Below are 22,588 nucleotides of genomic sequence, written 5' to 3' on the forward strand. Positions count from 1 at the left end.
AAAGGTAGTTCTTACTTTTGAGTGCTGTCACATATGTATTAAGTGCTTTACAGATGGTACATAATCCCATGTAATCCTCACAACCACCCTGTAAAGCAGGTACTGTTATTCTCTGTTATATCAGTGAAGGAAAGTAGGCTTTGAGAAGTTAAACAGCTTGGCGAAAGTCACTCAATAATTAATAACAAATTATCACTACTAATAATTAGTAATAATTAGTAGGACTGGGATTTAAAGTGAAGTCTCTGACTCTCATTCTGCTGCCTTTGGTGGGGATCCTCCTGTACATCTTATACTTCTGTAGCCTTAGGAAAAAGGTAAGTACAATACCTGACATATTTACACTGAACATGTGTTTGATGAATAAAAAAGGCACGGAGCATGTCTTATTCACTGAGTTGCTTATTACATGCCAGATATTTACCTTAGGACCTGGAGATACGAAAATCATCTGACAAGGTCCTCAAGGAGCTTATAATCAGTGTACCAGGGGAGAGAATCAAGTAAACAGATTATTATAATACAGTGTGTGGTTAAGTACTGTTTCTGTGCACAGGCTGCTGAGAAAACAGAATGGGTAGGAAGAAAACAGTCAAGAAAGATGTAAGGAAAGTCTGAGTTTCTCTTTTCCCTTGGAAACCCAAATTAAGCAGGGTTGTAATATACAGGCATACCTTGTTTTATTGTGCTGTGCTTTATGGTGCTTCACAGATACTTTGGGGGTTTTTGTTTGTTTACAAATTCAAAGTCTGGGGCAACCCTATGTCAAGCAAGTCTTTTTAGTGCTGTTTTCCCAAAACCATGTACTCACTTCATGTCTGACACAATTTTGGTAATTCTTGCAATATTTTTAACTTTTTCATCATTACTATACTTGTTTATGATGATCTGTGCTATTGAAATTGCTGTTACTATTGAAATTGTTTTGGGGTACCATGAACTGCACCCACAGAAGACTTAATCCATAAAAGTGGTGTGTGTTCTGACCACTCCACCAACCAGCTGCTTCCTTGTCTCTCTCCCTCGCCTCCGGCCTCCCTATTCACTGAAACACAACAATGTTGAAATTAGGCCAGTTAATAACCCCACAATGGCCTCTAAGTTTTCAGGAGAAAAGATGTTGGACATCTCTCACTTTCAATCAAAAGCTTGAAATGATTAAGCTCAGTGAGAAAGGTAAGTTAAAAGCCTCCAGGCCAAAAGCTAGGTCTCTTGCACCAAACAGCAAGTTGTGAATGCAAAGGAAAAGTTCTTGAAGGAAATTAAAAGTACTTTTCCAGTGAACACATAAATGATAAGAAAGCTAAACAACCTTATTGCTAATACAGAGAAGGGTTTAGTGGTCTGGATAGAAGATCAAACCAGCCACAACATTCCTATAAGCAAAAACCTAATCCAGACCAAGACCCAAGATGCCTCCTGGTCTTCAATTCTAGGAAGGCCAAGAGAATTGATCAGAGTGCAAAGTAAGTCTGAAGCTAACAGAAGTTGGTTCATGAGGTTTAAGGAAAGAGGCCATCTCCAAAACGTAAAAATGCAAGGGAAAGCAGCAAGTGCTTTTACAGAAGCTACAGCAAGTTATCCAGAAGACTGAGCTACGCTCAATGATGAAGGTGGCTTCACTAAACAACAAATTTTCACAGGAGAGGAAGCAGTCTTAGGTTGGAAGAAGTTACCACCTAGGACTTTCATAGCTAGAAAGGACAAGATGATGCCTTGCTTCAAAGGACAGGTTGCCTCTCTTGTTAGGGGCTAAGGCAGCTGGTGACTCTACATTGAAGCCAATGCTCATTTACTGTTCTGAAAATCCTAAGACCCTTAAGAACTATACAAGTCAGGTGTAATGGTGCACATCTGCAGTCTCAGCTACTAGGAGGCTGAGTTGGGACAATCACTTGAGCACAAGCATTCAAGGCTGGCTGGGCAACATAGTGAGACTCCTGTCTCTTAAAAACAAAACAAACAAACAAACAAAAAAAGGATTATGCTAAATCTACTCTGCTTATGCTCAGTGGAACAAAGCCTGGATAACAGCTAATCTGTTTACGGCATGGTTTACTGATTTTTTTTTTTTTTTTGAGATGTAGTCTTGCTCTGTTGCCCAGGCTGGAGTGCAGTGGCCCAATCTCAGCTCACTGCAACCTCCGCCTCCTGGGTTCAAGCGATTCTCCTGTCTCAGCCTCACAAGTACCTGGGATTATAGGCATGTGCCACCACGTCCAGTTCATTTTTGTATTTTTAGTAGAGACAGGGTTTCGTTATGTTGGCCAAGCTGGTCTCGAATTCCTGAACTCAGGTGATCCACCCACATTGGCCTCCCGAAGTGCTGGGATTACAGGTGTGAGCCACTGCGCCCAGCCAGTTTACTGAAAATTTTAAGCCCACTGCTGAGACTACTGCTAAGCCTTGCTCAGGAAAAAAAGATTTCTTTCAAAATGTTACTGCTCTTGGACAATGCACTGGTCACTCAAGAGCTCTGACAGAGATGTACAGAGATCAATGTTGTTTTCATGCCTGCCAGCATAACATCAACAACAGCATCTTTGATCCATCTGCAGCTTATGGATCAAGCAATTATTTCAACTTCCGACTTACTTATGAATTACATTTTCTAAGGCTGTAGCTGCCATAGATAGTGATTCCTCGGATGGATCTGGGCAAAGTACAGTGAATATGATTCACCATCCTAGATCGCATTAAGAACATTTGTGACTCATGGGAAAAAGTAAAAATATCAACATTAGGCTGGTGAGTGCAATGGTGTTTACAACTAACTGATCACAACCAGTTATAGATTTGTTTGCTCCTTCTCTCACTCCTACTCCTTCACTTGACCAGCCTTAAAAAAAAAAAATAAAAAAAAAAAAAAATTCAACATTAACATTGGGAAGCAGACCCTAGCCCTCATGGATGACTTTCAGGGGTTTGAGACTTGAGTGGAGGGAATAATGCAGATGTGGTGGAAATAGCAAGAGAACTAGAATTAGAAGTGGAGCCTGAAGATGTGACTGAATTGCTGCAATTTCATGATAAAACTTGAATGGATAAGGAGTTGCTTCTTATGGTTGAGCAAAGAAAGTAGTTTCTTGACATGAAATCTGCTGATGAAGATGCTGTGAACACTGGCGAAATGACAACAAAGGATTTTAGAATATTCCATAAACTAAGCAGCAAGGTTTATAATGATTGACTCCAATTTTGAAAGAAGTTCTGCGGGTAATGTGCTATCAAACAACATTGCATGCTACAGAGAAATCTTTCATAAAAGGAAGAGTCAATTCATGCAGTTGTTCTATTTCAAGAAATTGCCACAGTTACCACAACCTTCAGCAACCCACCCTGCAGCAGCCATCAACACTGAGCCAACACTCTCCACCTCCACCAGTAAAAAGATTATCACTCGCTGAAGGCTCAGATGATCATTGGCATTTTTTGGTAATAAAGCATTTTTTAGAGCCAGGAATGGTAGTACATGCCTGTAGTCCAAGCTACTCAGGAAGCTGAGGCAGGAGGGGAGGACCACTTGAGCCCAAGAGTTTGAGTCCAGCCTGAGTAATACAGCAAAACCCGTCTTTAAAAAAATAAAAAAATAATAATTTTTAAATTAAGGTATGTACATTGTTTTTTAAAGACACAATGCTACTGCACACTTAACAGACTACAGTATAGTATAAATATCATTTTTATATGGAGTGGGAAGTCAAAAATTCATGTGACGGCCAGGTGCAGTGGCTCACACCTGTAATCCCAGCACTTTGGGAGACAGAGATGGGTGCATCAAAAAGTCAGGAGACCATCCTGGCTAACACAGTGAAACCCCATCTCTGCTAAAAATACAAAAAAATTAGCCAGGCATGGTGGCATGTCCCTGTAGTCCCAGCTACTTGGGAGGCTGAGGCAGGAGAATCGCTTGAACCTGGGAGGCAGAGGTTGCGGTGAGCGGACATCACGCCACTGTACTCCAGCCTAGCAACAGAGTGAGACACCATCTCAAATTAAAAAAAAAAAAAAAATTCATGTGACTCATTTTATTGCAGTGGTAACTGAGCCCACAATATTTCCAAAGTATACCTTTTCAAAAAATTAGATTATCTATATTCACACTTCATTTTATCTCAAATTCTTCATCTGTCCCGTTCAAATAAATCTCATATTTTAAAAACAAATTTTAAAGGATGATTTACTTTCTAAACATGTTCAGTTTATACGACACTACATATTTTTCTCTCCATACAAATTTAGAAGAAAAAATAATGAAAAAGGCTACTGGTTATATAACTGGCCAGTGTTGGAAGTGCTTGTGAAAAAAACCATGATCAGTTTTTAAAAAATTGTTTTTTTTTTTACACTTAGGAGAAGGGGATAAAACTCACTGCATGAAAAGCAACCGCTCCAAAAAATCATGTATCTTCAAAAACATTTTATTCCTAGGTTTAAAAAAACAAGCAACTTTTAGATTGTTCTCACATTTCCCTCCTTCCTACCCTTGAATTTAACCTTATAATAAAGGCAAGTGCAATTTAGATAATATATTACCAGTAGTTGTTAACTTGCTAAGCAATAGTTTACTCAAGTAGGCATTTTCTGGGCTGTTATGGAAAATGCCAAAGTAAAAATGCTTATTAAATTCAATTTAGATCATATCTGTCTCTTCTTCCTTGTTAAAAGCAATTACTATGGAAGAAAATAAATTAAGCCTAATAATGTCACTCATTACAAAGTTGGGTACTATCAAATTTTTATGGCTTTTATAGGTAGTTGCTAACAGATTGAATGATTTTAACACTTTCTTATAATCTGAAGAAAGCAAATTTCTGCAAACATAATGGGACTAGTAAAGATGAAATAATTAAAGACAGTAGAAGTGGTGGAGAAAGGAAATTTAAAAAACAAATGAAATGAGGTACAGATGGACTTCGCTTGTAACTTATGAAATTAATGAAGACAACAGCAAAGACAAAAGCCTAAACGGATTAATATCTAAGGAGGGAAAACATAAGCAACAAAGAAAGTGCAGCTTCAAATACACGTAAGCCTTACTATCACATTTGGGATTAAGTAAAAAATAAGTAAATAAATAAACATGCACAGGCCTCAGAGAGAACCTAATTGAGCTGAAGTGGAGCTGTAGCCAATCACATTCAAGGTCAAAGTAGATTAAACTTGCCTTCCACTTTCCATCATCCTATTCAGCGAAATGAAAACAACTTTGGGGAAAAAGAGTTTACATAAATTTTTTTTTCTGATATTCCCCTAATAAATTCTCTCACTAGAAGGAAAAAACAAAAGGAACATTTTCCTTAACAGTTTGTATCTTCAAATAAGATTCATAAAAATTCTCGAATGGTTTTAAGAAAAAATAACCAACCGCTGTTTACACCACGAACTGCAATGTGTTACATGCTATAAAGGAAAGTGAAAATAATAGAATCACAGGATTAAAAGTAATTTTGAGGCTGGATGCAGTGGCTCACATCTGTAATCGCAGCACTTTGGGAGGCCGAAGCGAGGGATCACTTGAGGTCAGGAGTTTGAGACCAGCCTGGCCAAAATGGTGAAACCTTGTCTCTACTAAAAATACAAAAATTAGCTGGGCGTGGTGGCAGGCACCTGTAATCCCAGCTACTTGGGAGGCTGAGGCAAAATAATCGCTTGAACCTGAGAGGCAGAGGTTGCAGTAAGCCGAGATCACCCCACTGCACTCCAGCCTGGGTGACAGAGCAAGACTCCATCTCCAAAAACATAAAAGTAATTTTGAGAGCTTATTCCCTTATCCTTAATTCATATAACCAAAGAAGCTGCTCACAATTTACAGACTTGAAAAATAAGGGCCTTCAAATTACAACTGTATTTAATACTGTAATATTAACAAAGATTTAATTGCTTGTTTAAAAATTCAAAACCACAATTCCCCTAGCAAGTGTGAACTGTTACCATTTAAAGAAAGTATCAGGGATAATCACATTCATGAAATACTTTTTTTAACCTGATGCTATGCTAGTCACCACAACGACCATCGATTGTACTTTTGTTCTGCCATTAATAAATTCTTAGACCATTCACTACTGAATTACTGTTTAAGCTGGCAAACTGAGGTAAAATACTGAACAACCTGAGAAGTCACAAGTACAGTCAAAGTCCACGGTACAAAACTACTGAACCATACTCCCTCTTTATATAATATTATATAAACTGCTAAGTTTAAATGTCATCCACTCGTTGGGTTAAAAGTCTTCTCCAGATACAATCTAAACTGTGAGGAAAAAGTGAATTCTAAATTCCACATAAATTGACTTCTACTGTGCCTTTCTTTTTGCTTGAAAACTCTTCAAACATTGCCACTGATTCGGTTTCACCTGTTGGTAATGAACACAGAACTCATTGTGGGTAAAAACAAACCAGTGTGTGAGAAAAGTAAGAGAAGTTATCAGATATACAGGGGAGTGAAACAAGTAACTGAAAAACACCTCAACCACAACACTTCCCTCTCTCCTAAAGAAGGCATTTTGAATTTCGATATTCTAGTTACCTCTTTCATGAAAAATTTTATAGGTTCCAAAAGCTCCCAAGTTGCGTACTCACCTGGTTCATCTGAGTCCTGAATCCGGGCTTTTATGTCTGCTAAACTAGGCTCTTGAGAGATGGAAGCCGCTGCCCCCTCCTCTGGGTCCTCTACCTTAGTCACAGTAAAATGTGGCATTGTTATAGTTAGGTAATACTTTGCTCTTTCTGTATTTAAACTTCCTTCCAATTAGTTTTCCCTGCCTACCTCTTCCTTGCTGTCCTTTCAGACTGTGATTCCTGCCCATAGGAGACAGCGGCTGGGATTCGGGAAGTACTTTAAGCTCACGTGACCTACAGCCCGAGGGAGTGGAGCGCTTGAAGACACGCCTTCCACAGTGTTTATCATTCACTTAAAAGGATTAAGCACTCCACCCTCGCTTATTGTTATTAACCTGAAGAACCCCAAGAACAGTTTAGCCTGCTTTCCCAAAGCTGCCGAAACCTGGAGACTGGACAGAATTCATAGTGAACTACTGTCCACCGCTTGCTCCTCTATTTCCTTCACTGAAGTTGTCATCCTTATCTGCACGTCATGATCTCAACCTCTGCCCTCATATTTCACACAAGAAAGATTAGGGAACAGTTCACTTTTTTTTTTTTTTTCCTTTTTGCGACAGGGTCTCGTTCTATTGCCCAGCCTGGAGTGCAATGGCGCCATCTCAGCTCACTGCAACCTTCGCCTCCCGGGTTCAAGCGGTTCTCCTGCATCAGCCTCCCAAGTAGCTGGGACTACAGACGTGCGCCACCACTCCCGGCTAATTTTTTTTTTTTTTTTTTTTTTTAGTAGAGACGGGGGTCTCACCATATTGGTCAGGTTGGTCTCAAACTCCTGACCTCAAATGATCCGCCCACCTCGGTCTCCCACAGAGCTGGATAAACAGGCATGAGCCACTGTGCAGGCCAGGAACGGTTCATTTTATACTGTCCTCTTTAAAGAAAGGCTGGCACTACATCAACCTAGAATATGAAAGATACGGCTGTGCGCGGTGGCTCACGCTTGTAATCCTAACACTTTGGGAGGCCAAGGTGGGCGGATCATCTGAGGTCAGGAGTTCAAGACTGGCCTGGCCAACATGGGAAACCCCATCTCTACTAAAAATACAAAAAGTAGCTGGGCGTGGCAGCGCATGCCTGCAGTCCCAGCTGCTCAGGAGGCTGAGGCAGGAGAACCCCTTGAATCCAGGAGGCAGAGACTGCAGTGAGCCGAGATCGTGCCACTGCACTCCAGCCTAGGCAATAGAGCGAGACTGTCTAAAAAAAAAAAGAAAGAAAAAAAATACATATATATATGTTTAAAGAGTTCAGAACTTTTGTATTGTACAGAGTGGTTGTTTCAAAGAAAATAAAAAAAGTCCCAGAAAATCCCTTTAAGTGGTGTATAGTTCCTTTAGCATATACTTAAATATTTAATTCTTGATATATTTTATCAGACAACTGTATCAAGTTCTCAACTGACAACTTTAGAGTATGAGGTTCTACCTCTGTACTTAGTAGGGCAGTTCAGTAAATTGAACCCTGTGTAATGTCCATATTGATGATGTAGTACAAGGCCTCTGTTGTTGGCAATGCCTTCCATCTGACAAGTAAGGTTGTGCTAAATTTAACTGAAGCAATGATGCTTTGAATTCTTATTCATTCAGTTATATACCACTTCTTGCAGCACTATTCACAACAGCCAAAATATGGAATCAACTTAAGTGCCCATCAACACATGAGTATGTAAAGAAAACGTGGAATATATGGAATATATACACAACAGAATACTATTCAGCCATAAAAATGAAATCATGTCACTTGCGGCAACAATGGATGGAACTGGAAGTCATTATGTTAAGTGAAATAAGCCAAGCATAGAGAGACAAATATCACATTTTCACTCATACATAGGAGCTAAAAATGTGGATCTCATGAAGATAGAAAGTAGAATGGTTGTTACCAGAGGCCAGAAGTGTAGGGGGAAGGGAGGATTAAAGAGAAAAAAAGAAGGTAAATATAAAAGCACAATCACGTTGATAATTGATTTAAGCTAGCAAGAATACTGGCCTTGTTTTGGAATAAACATTTTTTTTTTAAAGGAAGAGACAAGCCAGGCGAGGTGTCTCACACCTGTAATCCCAGCAGTTTGGGAGGCTGAGGCGGGCGGATTACGAGGTGAGGAGATCGAGACCATCCTGGCTAACACGGTGAAAGCCCGTCTCTACTAACAATACAAAGGGCTAATATCCAGAACCTACAAAGAACTCAAACAAATTTACAAGAAAAAAACAAACAACCCCATCAAAAAGTGGGCAAAGGATATGAACAGACATTTCTCAAAAGAAGACATTCATACAGCCAACAGACACATGAAAAAATGCTCATCATCACTGGCCATCAGAGAAATGCAAATCAAAACCACAATGAGATACCATCTCACACCAGTTAGAATGGCGATCATTAAAAAGTCAGGAAACAACAGGTGCTGGAGAGGATGTGGAGAAATAGGAACACTTTTACACTGTTGGTGGGATTGTAAACTGGTTCAACCATGATGGAAAACAGTATGGCAATTCCTCAAGGATCTAGAACTAGATGTACCATATGACCCAGCCATCCCATTACTGGGTATATACCCAAAGGATTATAAATCATGCTGCTATAAAGACACATGCACACGTATGTTTATTGCGGCACTATTCACAATAGCAAAGACTTGGAATCAACCCAAATGTCCATCAGTGACAGACTGGATTAAGAAAATGTGGCACATATACACCATGGAATACTATGCAGCCATAAAAAAGGATGAGTTTGTGTCCTTTGTAGGGACATGGATGCAGCTGGAAACCATCATTCTTAGCAAACTATCACAAGAACAGAAAACCAAACACCGCATGTTCTCACTCATAGGTGGGAACTGAACAATGAGATCACTTGGACTCGGGAAGGGGAACATCACACACCGGGGCCTATCATGGGGAGGGGGGAGCGGGGAGGGATTGCATTGGGAGTTATACCTGATGTAAATGACGAGTTGATGGGTACTGACGAGTTGATGGGTGCAGCACACCAACATGGCACAAGTAGACATATGTAACAAACCTGCACGTTATGCACATGTACCCTAGAACTTAAAGTATAATAATAATAATTAAAAAAAAAAAAAAAAAAAACTTAGCCGGGCATGGTGGCGGGCGCCTGTAGTCCCAGCTACTCAGGAGGCTGAGACAGGAGAATGGCGTGAACCTGGGAGGTGGAGTTTGCAGTGAGCCGAGACTGCGCCACTGCACTCCAGCCTGGGCGACCGACCGAGAGTCTGTCTCAAAAAAAAAATTAAATAAATAAAATAAAATAAAGGAAAAGAAAACCCTACAAATATATACCACTTCTAAAAGAGAAGGAAATCAATGAAGATCTAGTTTGTACTCTGCATTGCACTAGAAATTTTACATCACGATCTCATTTAATCAGCCCAAAAACAGAAACATTAGGCTAAGAAACTTGCCCAAAGTCACCACTGTAAATGGTGAAACTCAACTTTAAAACCTCTAATGCCCTGAGCTAGGCAACATAGAGTACGTTTCAAAGAAAGAAAAGTCATAAACACTCACCTAAATTTTATTTCATTGGCTCCTAATAGCACTGGTTTGGCTGCACAGGTTCTCTCCTACGGTGAACTATATATAAAAGTGCAGGGGCATAGAAAATTGAAGGCAAAGTTAAAGTAGTACAGAAAAAGCTGAGAGAAAATTAGTAAAGCTGAGGTGTGTGATGTGCATGGACAGTGATTAAAGAAGGTGGGATGTGAGAAATAGCTATTTAAAGTACAATACACGATCACAATGAGGTATCACTACACACTCAACAAGATGGCTAAAATTCATAAGACTAAAAACACCAAATTTGGCAAGACTGTGGAACAAAAAGAACTTTCACACACTGTTGTTGGGGGTATAAATTAGTACAACCACTATGGAAAAGGGTCTGACACTTTCCCCTATAATCTGGCAATTCCACTCATAGGTATTTACCCTTAAAAATGAAAATATATTCCCACAAAAGGACTTGTACAAAAATGTTCACAACAGTTTATTCATAATATCCAAAAAACTGGAAACATCTTAGGTACACATTCACAAGAGAATGGATAAAGTGTAATACAGTCATACAAAGGATTACTATTCAGCAATAAAAAGGAATAAACTATTGATATGTTCAACGACATAGATGAATCTCAAAAACCTTATGGCTAGGTGAAAGACACTTTAAACAGAAGAGTACATAATATGTGAATCCACTTTCATAAGGTTTTAGAACAGACAAAACTACCTATGATGCAGAAAAAGCAGGACAATGGTTGGATTTGGAAGAATGGAGATACAGATTAAATGGGACTGGGTCTGAAAGAACTTCCTAGAGTGATGGTAACATTCTACATATTGATGGGGTTTAGGATTCCACAGGTGCATGCATTTGTCAAAACTCAGCCAATGTTCACTTAAAACTTCTGCCTTTGCTGGGCTTGGTGGCTCACGCCTGTAATCCTAGCACTTTGGGAAGCGGAGGTGGACAGATCACCAGAGGTCAGGAGTTCGAGACCAGCCTAACCAACATGGAGAAACCCTGTCTCTACTAAAAATACAAAATTAGCCGGGTGTGGTGACGCATGCCTATAATCCCAACTACTGGGGAGGCTAAGCAAGAGAATCATTTGAACCTGGGAGGCGAAGGCTGCGGTGAGCCGAGATCATTGCACTCCAGTCTGGGCAACAAGAGTGAAACTCTGTCTCAAAAAAAAAAAAAAAAAAAAAAAAACTTGTGCCTTCACTGTATGAAGTTTACTTCAAAAGAAAAAAGCTGCAGTTACTGAATTCTAATTCATAATTATGAATTATAAGTTCTAATTCATAATACATTGTGAAGTATTTGTGGGAGGTGAACTGATTCTGCAATTTACCTTAAAATGCATACAATAGGATATATGGACACTTATGTAAAAAGACAAATATAATAAAATGTTAATGATAGAATCTGGGTAGTGGGTGTATGGGTGTTCACTATAAGTCTTTCGACTTCCTGTATGCTTGAAATTTTTCATAATAGGCTGGGCGTGGTGGCTCACGCCTGTAATCCCTGCACTTTGGGAGGCCAAGGCAGGCAGATTATTTGAGATCAGGAGTTTGAGACTAGCCTGGCCAACATGGTGAAAACCCGTCTCCACTAAAAACACAAAAATTAGCCGGGCATGATGGTGGGCGCCTATAATCCCAACTACTTGGGAGGCTGAGGTAGGAGAATTGCTTGAACCCGGGCTGGTGGAAGTTGCAATGTGCTGAGATTGCATCACTGCACTCCAGCCTGGGCGACAGAGTGAAACTCTGTCAAAAAAAAAAAAAAAAAGAGAGAAAGAAAAAAGAAAATTTTCATAATAAAATGTTGAAAAAATACAATGGACACCATTATGAAAATGAATAGGCAAGTCACATACTGGGAGAAAATATTCACAAAACATATACTTGACAAAGGAGATCTGTATCTAGAAGATATAAAAATTCCCTACACATCAATAATATGAAGACAAATAAAATGGGCAATAGATTTAAACAACTGACAAAGGAAGATACGGAAACCACTAAAAACCGTGGAAAAAGTGCTCATCCCTGGCCATCAGGGAAATGCAAATTAAAATGACAATTTAAAACAAGGGTTCCCAACCCCTGGGCATGGACTGGTACTGGTCCCTGGCCTGTTAGGAACCGAGCCGCACAGCAGGAGGTGAGAGGCAGGCAAGCATTACTGCCTGAGCGCCGCCTCCTGTCAGATCAGCGGCAGCATTAGATTCTCATAGGAGTGCCAACCCTATCGTGAACTGCACATGCGAGGGATCTAAGCTATGTGCTCCTTATGAGAATCTAATGCCTGATGACCTGAGGTGGAACAGTTTCATGCCAAAACCATGCCTGTCCCCCACCTTACTCTGTGGAAAAATTGTCTTCCATGAAACCAGTCTCTGATGCCAAAAAGGTTGGGGACTGCTGATTTAAAAGACTGTTGGCATCCAGGCATGGTGGCTCAGGCCCGTAATCCCAGCACTTTTAAGGGCCAAAGTGGAAGGACTGCTTGAGCTCAGGAGTTTGAGGCCAGCCTGGGCAACATGGTGAAACCCTTTCTCTACCAAAATTCAGAAAAATTTAGCCAGGTGTGCTACTGCATACCTGTAGTCCCCGCTGAGGCAGAAGGATTGCTTGAACCTGGGAGGTTGAGGCTGCAGTGAGCCCTAATTGTGCCACTGCACACCAGCCTAGGTGACGGAGTGAGATCTTGTCTCAAAAAAGAAAAAAAAAAGACTTCTGGTAAAGACGTAGCACAAACATCAGTGGAGAGTGTAAAATGGCACAATCATTTTGGAAAAAGTTCCAGTAGTTTTTTATAAATCAAAAACACATGCCTACCCTAAGAACCAGCAATTCTTGTTCTCAGTATTTTTACCCAAGAGAAATAAAAGCATAAGTCCACAAAAAATTCAAACAAATATGTATATAACAGCTTTATTCATAACAACCCAAGCAGGAAACAGCCCAGGTATCCATCAATAAAATAGCCAACCTGTAGTATATGGCACACGATGAATTATTATTCAACGATAAACAGGAATCATACAGGTATGAAATATTTACATTTTTATACTTTAAAAAAATTATCGTATTTTAAAGTAATAAGGTATAAAGGTAAGGCCAGGGCAAAAGGGGCATTTATAATGGCATTACTCCCATAGAGCTTTACATATTAGGCCAAATCTTATACATATTGTATTTATGTTACTAATTAGTTTCAGTAAAACACATTATTTGTGACTATATTATACCTGCTAAAAAATAGTTAGCATGCCCATTCTTCAGAGGAATGGGTCTATTTTGGGGTAGTATTTTGACACTGCAACTTAATGTGTTACACTAGCATAGCTCAGAATTCATAATAACCAGTATTTTGTTTTATTAAACCCATTTATTAAAAAAAACAATTTAAGTTAGATTTAGTGAAAAGATTGAAACAATTAAGGGAAAGTCAGTGGGAAATTATTTTCAATATAAGGATTCTCTATCAGAGGGCTACTGGTAAGGAAACAGCAGTCTCCATTCCACACTCCGCACCCCTTCGAGTGCGGTATCATTTAGAAGGTTAGGCGAACATGAAAGGATGTGAACCACTGTTTTAGAACACTGCCTTGCAAATTATCTCTGGTAAAGAACTTTTTTTTTCTTTGAATTTCCAATTCATTATGGGCAAATAATTTTGCTAAAAAACAGTAAAAATGAATTACTAGAAAAATAAAATATATACCAAATATAAGCCCCAATTTGTTATTATTTGATTTGACAGACATAAATTTGTTCTATCAAACTGCTATGCAAGTTTCTAAAAACTCAATTTCCGAACTTATCTCCTCACACATAATAAACAGCTCGTGGGCCAGCACTGTCTTGTACTACACTCTAAATAGTTCTGTGTTAGAAAATGCTGTAAACATCTAAAGGAGAATGAGCAGTTCACCACTTACATTTAGGGTTACTACTATAGCTGGAGTCTGAAAGGTACAGTCTCATTCTTAAGTAGAAGATGTACACACATTTTCCTTATTTATCATATTCAGCAAACCCTTTTATCCCTCTGCAACTGAGACAGGAAATGTTAGTGAAAAATATAAAAATGATCACAAATTCTAAATTTTGCCTTACTATGTATAAAATTATTAAAAGAATTGAATGAATCAATTACTTTGGTAAAGACCAACTATCATGGGATGGCAAAGGCTTACAGCTTAAGCCTTTTAAATCTTGACTTGAAACTGTCTATGAAAATGGATTTTAATGAGATGTTATCAGTGGTGAATATATAATGAATTTGGGGGCTAAAACTAAAAATAGAAGAATGAAATGTCATACATCAGAAATGAAACCCTGAGTAACTGAATGACTGTGTTCATAGCTGCCAGCGCTACCTCTTTGGTTGGTGATCTACATATTTATAAATATCTAAAAGACATTATTTTCTGTTGGATTCATCATATTGTAGAGTAAGAAGGGCAAAGAGTTCTCCAAGTTAAAAGCCTCAGGAAAATCTCATGCTTTAACTGAGACTGAAAGGATCATGCATTTACTCAATAATATTTGAGTGCCCACTATGTGCCAAGAAATAGGAATCAAATGGAGAGCAAGACACTGTTCCTGCCCAAGGAGCTCACGGTCTTACCCAATTAACTATAGACTCAAAGGCAATATAAAACTAGGATTACATGTCTAATGCACTATAAGCGAAGAATGAACCTTGAGAACACAACACAACACCACCTGCCCAGTTACTTTTTCAGAGACCTAAAAGTTGTGTCTTCACTAGAGGAAAGAATAGAGTAGGATAGCTGATGGCTAGCTAATTTGATAGCTACTTCAGCCACTTCGGCTGATGATCCAAATACTAAAGCAGGCATTATCAAATGCCTCTGAGTCCTCAGTTTCCACTGTTGCCTCTTTCACAATATCACAACTCTTTATAAAAGGCTGCCACCTTTTTCCTTAGTCTGACGTCAATATAGCCCAGGTATGACAGACAGAACCTAAGAATCACCAACCAAAGAGGTAGCAGTGGCAGCTATGAACACAGACATTGAGTGACTCAGGGTTTCGCTTCTGATCTAAGACATTTCATTCTTCCATTATGAAATGCTTGCTAGGGCCGGGCACGGTGGCTCAAGCCTGTAATCCCAGCACTTTGGGAGGCCGAGACGGGCGGATCACGAGGTCAGGAGATCGAGACCATCCTGGCTAACACGGTGAAACCCCGTCTCTACTAAAAAGAAATACAAAAAACTAGCCGGGCGAGGTGCTGGGCGCCTGTAGTCCCAGCTACTCGGGAGGCTGAGGCAGGAGAATGGCGTATACCCGGGAGGCGGAGCTTGCAGCGAGCTGAGATCCGGCCACTGCACTCCAGCCTGGGCGACAGAGCAAGACTCTGTCTCAAAAAAAAATAATAATAAAAATAAAGAAATGCTTGCTAGATTAAAAATGGGCTCCTAGCCGGGCGCGGTGGCTCACGCCTGTAATCCCAGCACTTTGGGAGGCCGAGGCGGGCGGATCACAAGGTCAGGAGATCGAGACCACGGTGAAACCCCGTCTCTACTAAAAATACAAAAAATTAGCCGGGCGCGGTGGCGGGCGCCTGTAGTCCCAGCTACTCAGGAGGCTGAGGCAGGAGAATGGCGTGAACCCGGGAGGCGGAGCTTGCAGTGAGCCGAGATTGCGCCACTGCACTCCAGCCTGGGCGACAGAGCGAGACTCCGTCTCAAAAAAAAAAAAAAAAAAAAAAAAAAAAAAAAAAAGGGCTCCTAATCAGCACAAAAAAGTATATAGAAAATAAACCTGACATTAAGCAACATATTGTTGAAACTAAGGACATATTTCTAAAAATGTGAGAAAAGGAAAATGAAAACACAACCCAAAACAAAATGTTTTAGATCTACTGAGACTTGGGTCAAAATCTTCGTTAGCTTTAGGAAAGAAGGATTAATGTAACTAAATCAATAACTGTTGATGTAACTCAGCACTACTACACTGCTCTAGGCACATAATTTGTGTAAAAGACAATGAAATACATTTCCTTATGCCAGATTTCCTTTTAGGAACATAGAATTTAAGTTATTCAGATAATATGTCATTTTATTACTTTTTTTTTTGATACAGGGTCTTGCTCTGTCACCCAGGCTGGAGTGCAGATGCATGATCATGGCTCACTATAGCCTTGACCTCTCGGACTCAAGGAATCCTTCCATCCCAGCCTCCCAAGTAGCTGGGACTACAGGTGCACAGCACCACACCCGGCTTTTTTTTTTTTTTTTGTAGAGATGAGGTTTCACTATGTTGCCCAGGCTAGCAATTATGTCTTAATAAATGTTTCAATAGGGCCAACTACTATTAGCGTACCAGAGAATATGCAATGTAATGACAAAAATGCTGGTCTTAGAATTACATGTGCCTGGGTTCAATTCATTATTCTTCAATTTATTATTTGTATGACCTTGGGCAAGTTACTTAACCTTATCAACCTCAGGTTTCTCCTGGATAAGATAAATTTCATCTTAGTACAGAATAAAATGACTTTTTTAAAAATGAAAAAATACCAAAACTGATCATTTTTCAAAAGGGAAAAGAACTGACCTCATCTAATAGGGAAGAACATTTTTCTTTTTCTTTTTTTTTTTTTTGAGACGGAGTCTCGCTGTGTCACCCAGGCTGGAGTGCAGTGGCGCGATCTCGGCTCACTGCAAGCTCCGCCTCCCGGGTTTACTCCATTCTCCTGCCTCAGCCTCCGAGTAGCTGGGACTACAGGCGCCCGCCACCACGCCCGGCTAGTTTTTTGTATTTTTAGTAGAGACGGGGTTTCACCATGTTAGCCAGGATGGTCTCGATCTCCTGACTTCGTGATCCACCCGCCTCGGCCTCCCAAAGTACTGGGATTACAGGCTTGAGCCACCGCGCCCGGCCTAAGGAAGAACATTTTTCTATTCCTATCAATTCTTAAAATTTCATTTGAAATGTACCATGCTGCTGAACCAGAAAAAAATAAACTGAGCATAATCTTTTGCATGCATCTTAGGATGTAAATTAGCCAGCTGTGAAAAAAGACTGTTAACAACAACAACAACTTTAGCCAGGCACAGTGGCTCATGCCTGTAATCCCAGCACTTTGGGAGGCCGAGGTAGGCGGATCACAAGGTCAGGAGTTCGAGACCTAAACATAGTGAAACCCCATCTCTACTAAAAATACAAAAATTAACCGGGCATGGTGGCACATGCCTGTAATCCCAGCTACTCAGGAGGCTGAGGCAGGAGAACTGCTTGAACCTGGGAGGCGGAGGCTGCAGTGAGCCGAGATAGCCCCACTGCACTACAGCCTGGGCAACAGAGCGAGACTCCATCTCAAAAAAAAAAAAAAAAAGAAAAAATTAAATATGGTAAATGCAAATGCTCTCAAAATAGAATAAAGGTAAATTTTGGTTAGATTCTATTTCTCATAGCTCCTCAAAGTGAAAAATGTACATGTGTACATAGAGTTTTTAACTTATTAGTGTTCTCTCTTCTCTTTTTTTTTAAACTAGCAATATGAAAAATAAATAGCTTTACCCCAAAGTAAATGTTGACCTGTCTGGTAAAACGAGAGAAACTCAGGTGCTACTCTGCCAAAAATTAAAGTTGTTTACCAAATGGTAATGACTATAAACAGATGAATGTCATCAATTGAGTTTCTTGCTCAAGTCCACGACAAATATAACGAGCATTAGCAATGCCATAATAAAACTATAAACAAAAACTGCCACTGGTTAATTTAGCTAGAAAACTGGAGACTGAAACCCAGCTCTGAGCTAAGATAACAGGAAATTTTAAAAAGAAAAAAAAAAAAAGACTAAAATTAGAATTAAGACCTGTCATTTCCTAACAATGTGGCTTTTGTTTTCTATTTCTATGGTTTTCAACTACAAAAACTGATATTTTAAGAAGAAAAAACCTTCAGCCCTTACATTTTTTTCAGTTAAGACATCCAAAGGTAACTTCAAAATTTCAGGTTTCACATAGCCCCTCAGACTGACTGACTTACAATACTGATTTGATTCTGAAATCTCATTAAGTATAAATTCCACTTTAACAGTAGCTTAAAAATTCTTCAAAAGTAAAAGGCACCTGACTATCAGAAATGTTAAAATACGGTAATGTACACACCTTAGAGCTGAGCAAATATGGTGATAGTGTTTCCTACTAATCAGGTATTGAACTTCTGCCATTAAGGCAAGGTGCTGTATGCATGTGTATATGGTGTATGTTCTGCAGTTTTGTACTTGTACCTTCAAATGTAATTGTTAAGATTCTTAAAAAGTATACCAGGGCCAGGTGCAGTGCGTCATACCTGTAATCCGAGCAGCTTGGGAAGCCGAGGTGGGCAGATCTCTTGAGCCCAGGAGTTCGAGACCAACCTGAGCAACGTGGCAAAACCCCATCTCTACCAAAAGCAAATACAAAAATTAGCTGGGCATGGTGGCGCATGCCTGTAGTCCTAGCTACTCGGGAGGCTGAGGTGGGAGGATCGCTTGAGCCCAGGAGTTCAAGACTGCAGCGTACTACAGTTGTGCCTCTGAATAGCCACTGCCTACCCAAGTCCAGCCTGGGTAACAGAGCTAGACCCCGTCTCAAAATATATATATATATATACACTGAAGCACTAATTACAGGGTTTTAACAGAGAATAGCTGCTTGTTTTTCCATATACTTGTAAAACTTATAAAACTTCATTAAAAGAATACATTGGTTTAACATTCACAAAATTGAAATGCTCATAAGTCTACACTATAGCTCTCCAAACTTTCATACCTACTCCTCAGAAATACACATCACCAAAAACTTAAACACATGTAACTTCATTATTCTGAAACATCAAGCTCACCAGCTACAGCTTTGTAGACTGTGCACAAGGGCATTAAGCCAGAAGGGCAAGGGGAAGGGGGTTGAAATCCAGCTTGCCCTTCTCCAGTGAAGCCATGATGGCTCAGGGCACAAAGGGGTGCCCTTTTACAATTTGCACAAAGTTCTTAGTAGTCCAGAAGTATATGTTAGACACAAAGGGCAAAAGAAGCAGCAGCCATAATTCAAAAGCTTACAGCATTATAAGTTGCCTTAAATGTCAGCATTAGAAACATTCCCCTTCTTCTAACAGCTTTAAAATGGGAAAGCACGACTTTCGTAAGGTTCCCAGGTTTGCAGGAGTACCTTCTTTCTTTTGTTTCCTTCCATTCCAGTAAAGATAGTATCAACATTTACGAGAATTTGGAATTTAGAAACATGCCACCGAGAAGAATTTGGGCTCATGATGGAAAGACTTAGTGAGGACATAGAAGAGACCACCAAAGATCAAAGACAAGAAGTTGAGGTAATCACTGTATCAATCACTGATATTTAATCAAATATCTACAGTATTCTAGGACACACTCAATAAAAGAAAATCCTTTAATTGTAATTTAACCTTTTTAAAAATTGGCCCGGCATGGCAGCTCATGCCTGCAATCCTAGCACTTTGAGAGACCCAAGTGGGAGGATCACTTGAGCTCAGAGAGTTCCCAGACAGCTTCAAAGATAAAAGCTAAGAAATAGTAAAATGTACCTTTTACTCTACTTCAACAAATTATAAACAGTTGCTAATCTTGTTTTGTCTCTCTCTCCCCAACTTTTTTGGGGAGGAGTGGGGAAGAAGGAGCTGGAGTACATTTCATTTAACCTGTAAACACTTCAATATATATCTGTATAGATAACAGCTTTACGTTACCACAGTGTCATAAACATCTCTAAGAAAATTAACACTTTCTTAATATTGTTTAATACCATGTACATGTTCAAATTTCCCCCACTTGTCTCAAAAGTATCTTTTTTCATTTGTTTTATGCACATCAGAATCCAAACCAAGTTCACACACTGCATCTGGCTGAAATGGCTCTTTTTATCTGTAACAGCTTTCCCTCTCTTCCCATCACTCCTCCTCCGCCCCATCCCAATTATTTGTTGAAGAATCTAGTTATTCAATAAGACTTTCCATATTCTGGATTTGGCTGATTGCTTCTTGTGGTGTAAAGCAGTATATTATAAAGTTTAATCTGGCTATGGAGTATAGAGAAGAAAGGAAAAACAGTTTAGGTCTACAACCAAAATGTTTTGGACAAGTGATACTGAAAAGCTTTTTTTAAAGAAAAAAAATCTAAGGCCAGGCATGGTGGCTCACACCTGTAATCTCAGCACTTTGTGAGTCTGAGGTGGGCTAACTGCTTGAACGCAGGAGTTCGAGACCAGCCTGGGCAACATGGTAAAACCTCATCTCTACAAAAAAAAAGTTAGCTGGGCATGGCGGTGTGCACCTGTGTTCCCAGCTACTCAACAGGCTGAGGTGGAGGATTGCTTGAGCTCAGAAAGTTGAGGCTGCAGTGAGCTGTGATCACACCACTGTATCCAGCCTGGTTGACAGAATGAGACCCTGTCTCAAAAAACAAAACAAAACAAAACAAAACAAAACAAAACAAACCACAAAAAACTATCAAGAGGATGCTTTCAGGCAAGCTAAGAAGGTACCAAATCAATGTATTTTAGCTCACTATTAGAATGCCGAGGTAAAACATGGATAGTATTTAATAATTATATAATATAGAAGATATATTTAAGAGAAAGATAATAGTCCAGCCTGGCCAACATAGTGGAACCCCATCTCCACTAAAAATACAAAAATTAGCTGGGTGTGGTGGCGCATGCCTGTAGTCTCAGCTACTGGGGGCTGAGGCAGAAGAATCACTTGAACCCGGGAGGCGGAGGTTGCGGTGAGTGGAGACCATGCCATTGCACTCCAGCCTGGGCGACAGAGTGAGACTCTCTCTCAAAAAAGAAGAATAAAAACAAAACAAAAGAAAGTAATAGTCACCTATGATTGGCAATACAATATAATTCACTTATTTTAGTGTGTGGCTAAGAATGATAATTTTGTTTTTTGTTGGATTTTGTTTCTCAGGGTAGAGGTATTTTTTATTTTTATTTTGATGTATTTATTTGAGACAGAGTCTTGCTCTGTCACCCAGGCTGGAGTGCAACTTCTGCCTCCCAGGTTCTCATGCCTCAGCCACCTCAGTAGCTGAGATTACAAGCAAGCACCACCACACCTGGAAAAGTTTTCACATGTTTAGTAGAGACAGGGTTTCGCCATGTTGGCCAGGCTGGTCTCGAACTCCTAGCCTCAAGTGATCCTCCCGCCTCGGCCTCCCATAGTGCTGAGATTACAGGCATGAGCCACCATGCTCAGCCTAGAGGCATTTTTTGAAAAGTTCTCTAGATCATTTCATTATGCAGCCAGATGAAGTAGCACTGCTGTAGTACATACATTAATATGCCCTTATCAGAGTATGTTTTTAATTTGTCTCTTGTTCTTAAGTCTACAAGATCTTCAGCTCAATGTATACTTACTGTGTACAAGTTATATGGGATATCACATATTATACTAGGTATAAATAATTTTGTATCCTTGTCCTCAAGAACCCTACAGCATAGTTGAGAAAGATAGTATGTAAATAAAAACAAAATACAGTGATATAGGTATTATAGCAATATAGGGACAAAAAGAGCCTGGTTTATTATATCTGGATATAGGGTTCAATCAGAAAAGGTTTCAGAGAGGACACGCCTTCTTAAAGAAAGGACTTATCTAAATTACTTTTGTGTCTCTAACATCTCTCACAAAAACTTGGTTAACAGCCAGTCTCAAAGTTGTTATACTTAGACTTCAACTCTTCACTTCAGAAACCCACTTCAAGGCTACACACCAGATCACATTACATGAGAAATGCTCTACCTCTGAAATTGCTCACTCCAACGACATTCAATCATCTGACCACAGTCTTTAATCTTTCTACACTTTTCACCACGCTTTACCTTATCAAGTCCTCCGGTCTCTTAGTGTCTCTATTTTATCTCAGTTGATCATTTTCCTTTGCTGTATTTTTGCATGTTTTTATTGTTGGACTTATACAGCATTATAATTTATATACAAATGTGTTTGCTTTCTCTATTAGATCATAACTTTCCTTAGAACAGATAACGGATTCTTTTTCTCTGTCTTTAACACCCAACATCTTTAACAGCCAGCCAGTGCCTTATCCTTAATAATTGCTCAGAGTAATAAATATTTGGTGAAGGAATAAGTAAAGTGCCCTAGTCATTTTCACCACTATACCATGAGATCTGCAAAGGCAGAAACTATATGTTATCTGTATATTCCCTACAATTAATACCAGACTGCCTCATACATATCAGCGTCTCAGGGAGTATCTGTTGAATTATAAAAGGTTGAAATGTATTACAGACTGCAGGCAGGGTGTGTGGTTCACACCTGTAATCCCAGAACTTTAGGAGGCTGAGGCAGGAGGATCATTTGAGGTCAGGAGTTTGAGACCAGCCTGGCCAACAAGGTGAAACCC

At 39.6% G+C, this 22,588-nt stretch overlaps 1 protein-coding gene across 12 annotated transcripts in view; it reads right to left on the bottom strand.

Moving 5' to 3' along the window:
- SLC12A6 (solute carrier family 12 member 6) overlaps positions 1-22,588 on the bottom strand; it is a 103,789-nt gene that overhangs the window by 75,783 nt on the left and 5,418 nt on the right. For 2 of the 12 annotated variants that reach the window (XR_012414730.1, XM_073995434.1), the window contains exons 1-2: positions 6,770-6,809; positions 6,583-6,676 (exon numbers count right to left, since the gene is read on the bottom strand). The exons of 9 other annotated variants lie outside the window; for them this stretch is intronic. Coding sequence is in view for 1 of the 3 variants with exons in the window: in XM_065547716.2 (XP_065403788.1) it covers positions 6,583-6,700 (118 nt within the window). In the remaining 2 variants the exon portion in view is untranslated. Of the gene's footprint in view, positions 1-6,582; positions 6,810-22,588 lie in introns of those variants that run through there. One more of the 12 variants, XM_065547716.2, reaches the window with a different exon arrangement.

The sequence above is a fragment of the Macaca fascicularis genome, chromosome 7, assembly GCF_037993035.2.
Source record: "Macaca fascicularis isolate 582-1 chromosome 7, T2T-MFA8v1.1".
Classification (NCBI taxonomy): domain Eukaryota; kingdom Metazoa; phylum Chordata; class Mammalia; order Primates; family Cercopithecidae; genus Macaca; species Macaca fascicularis.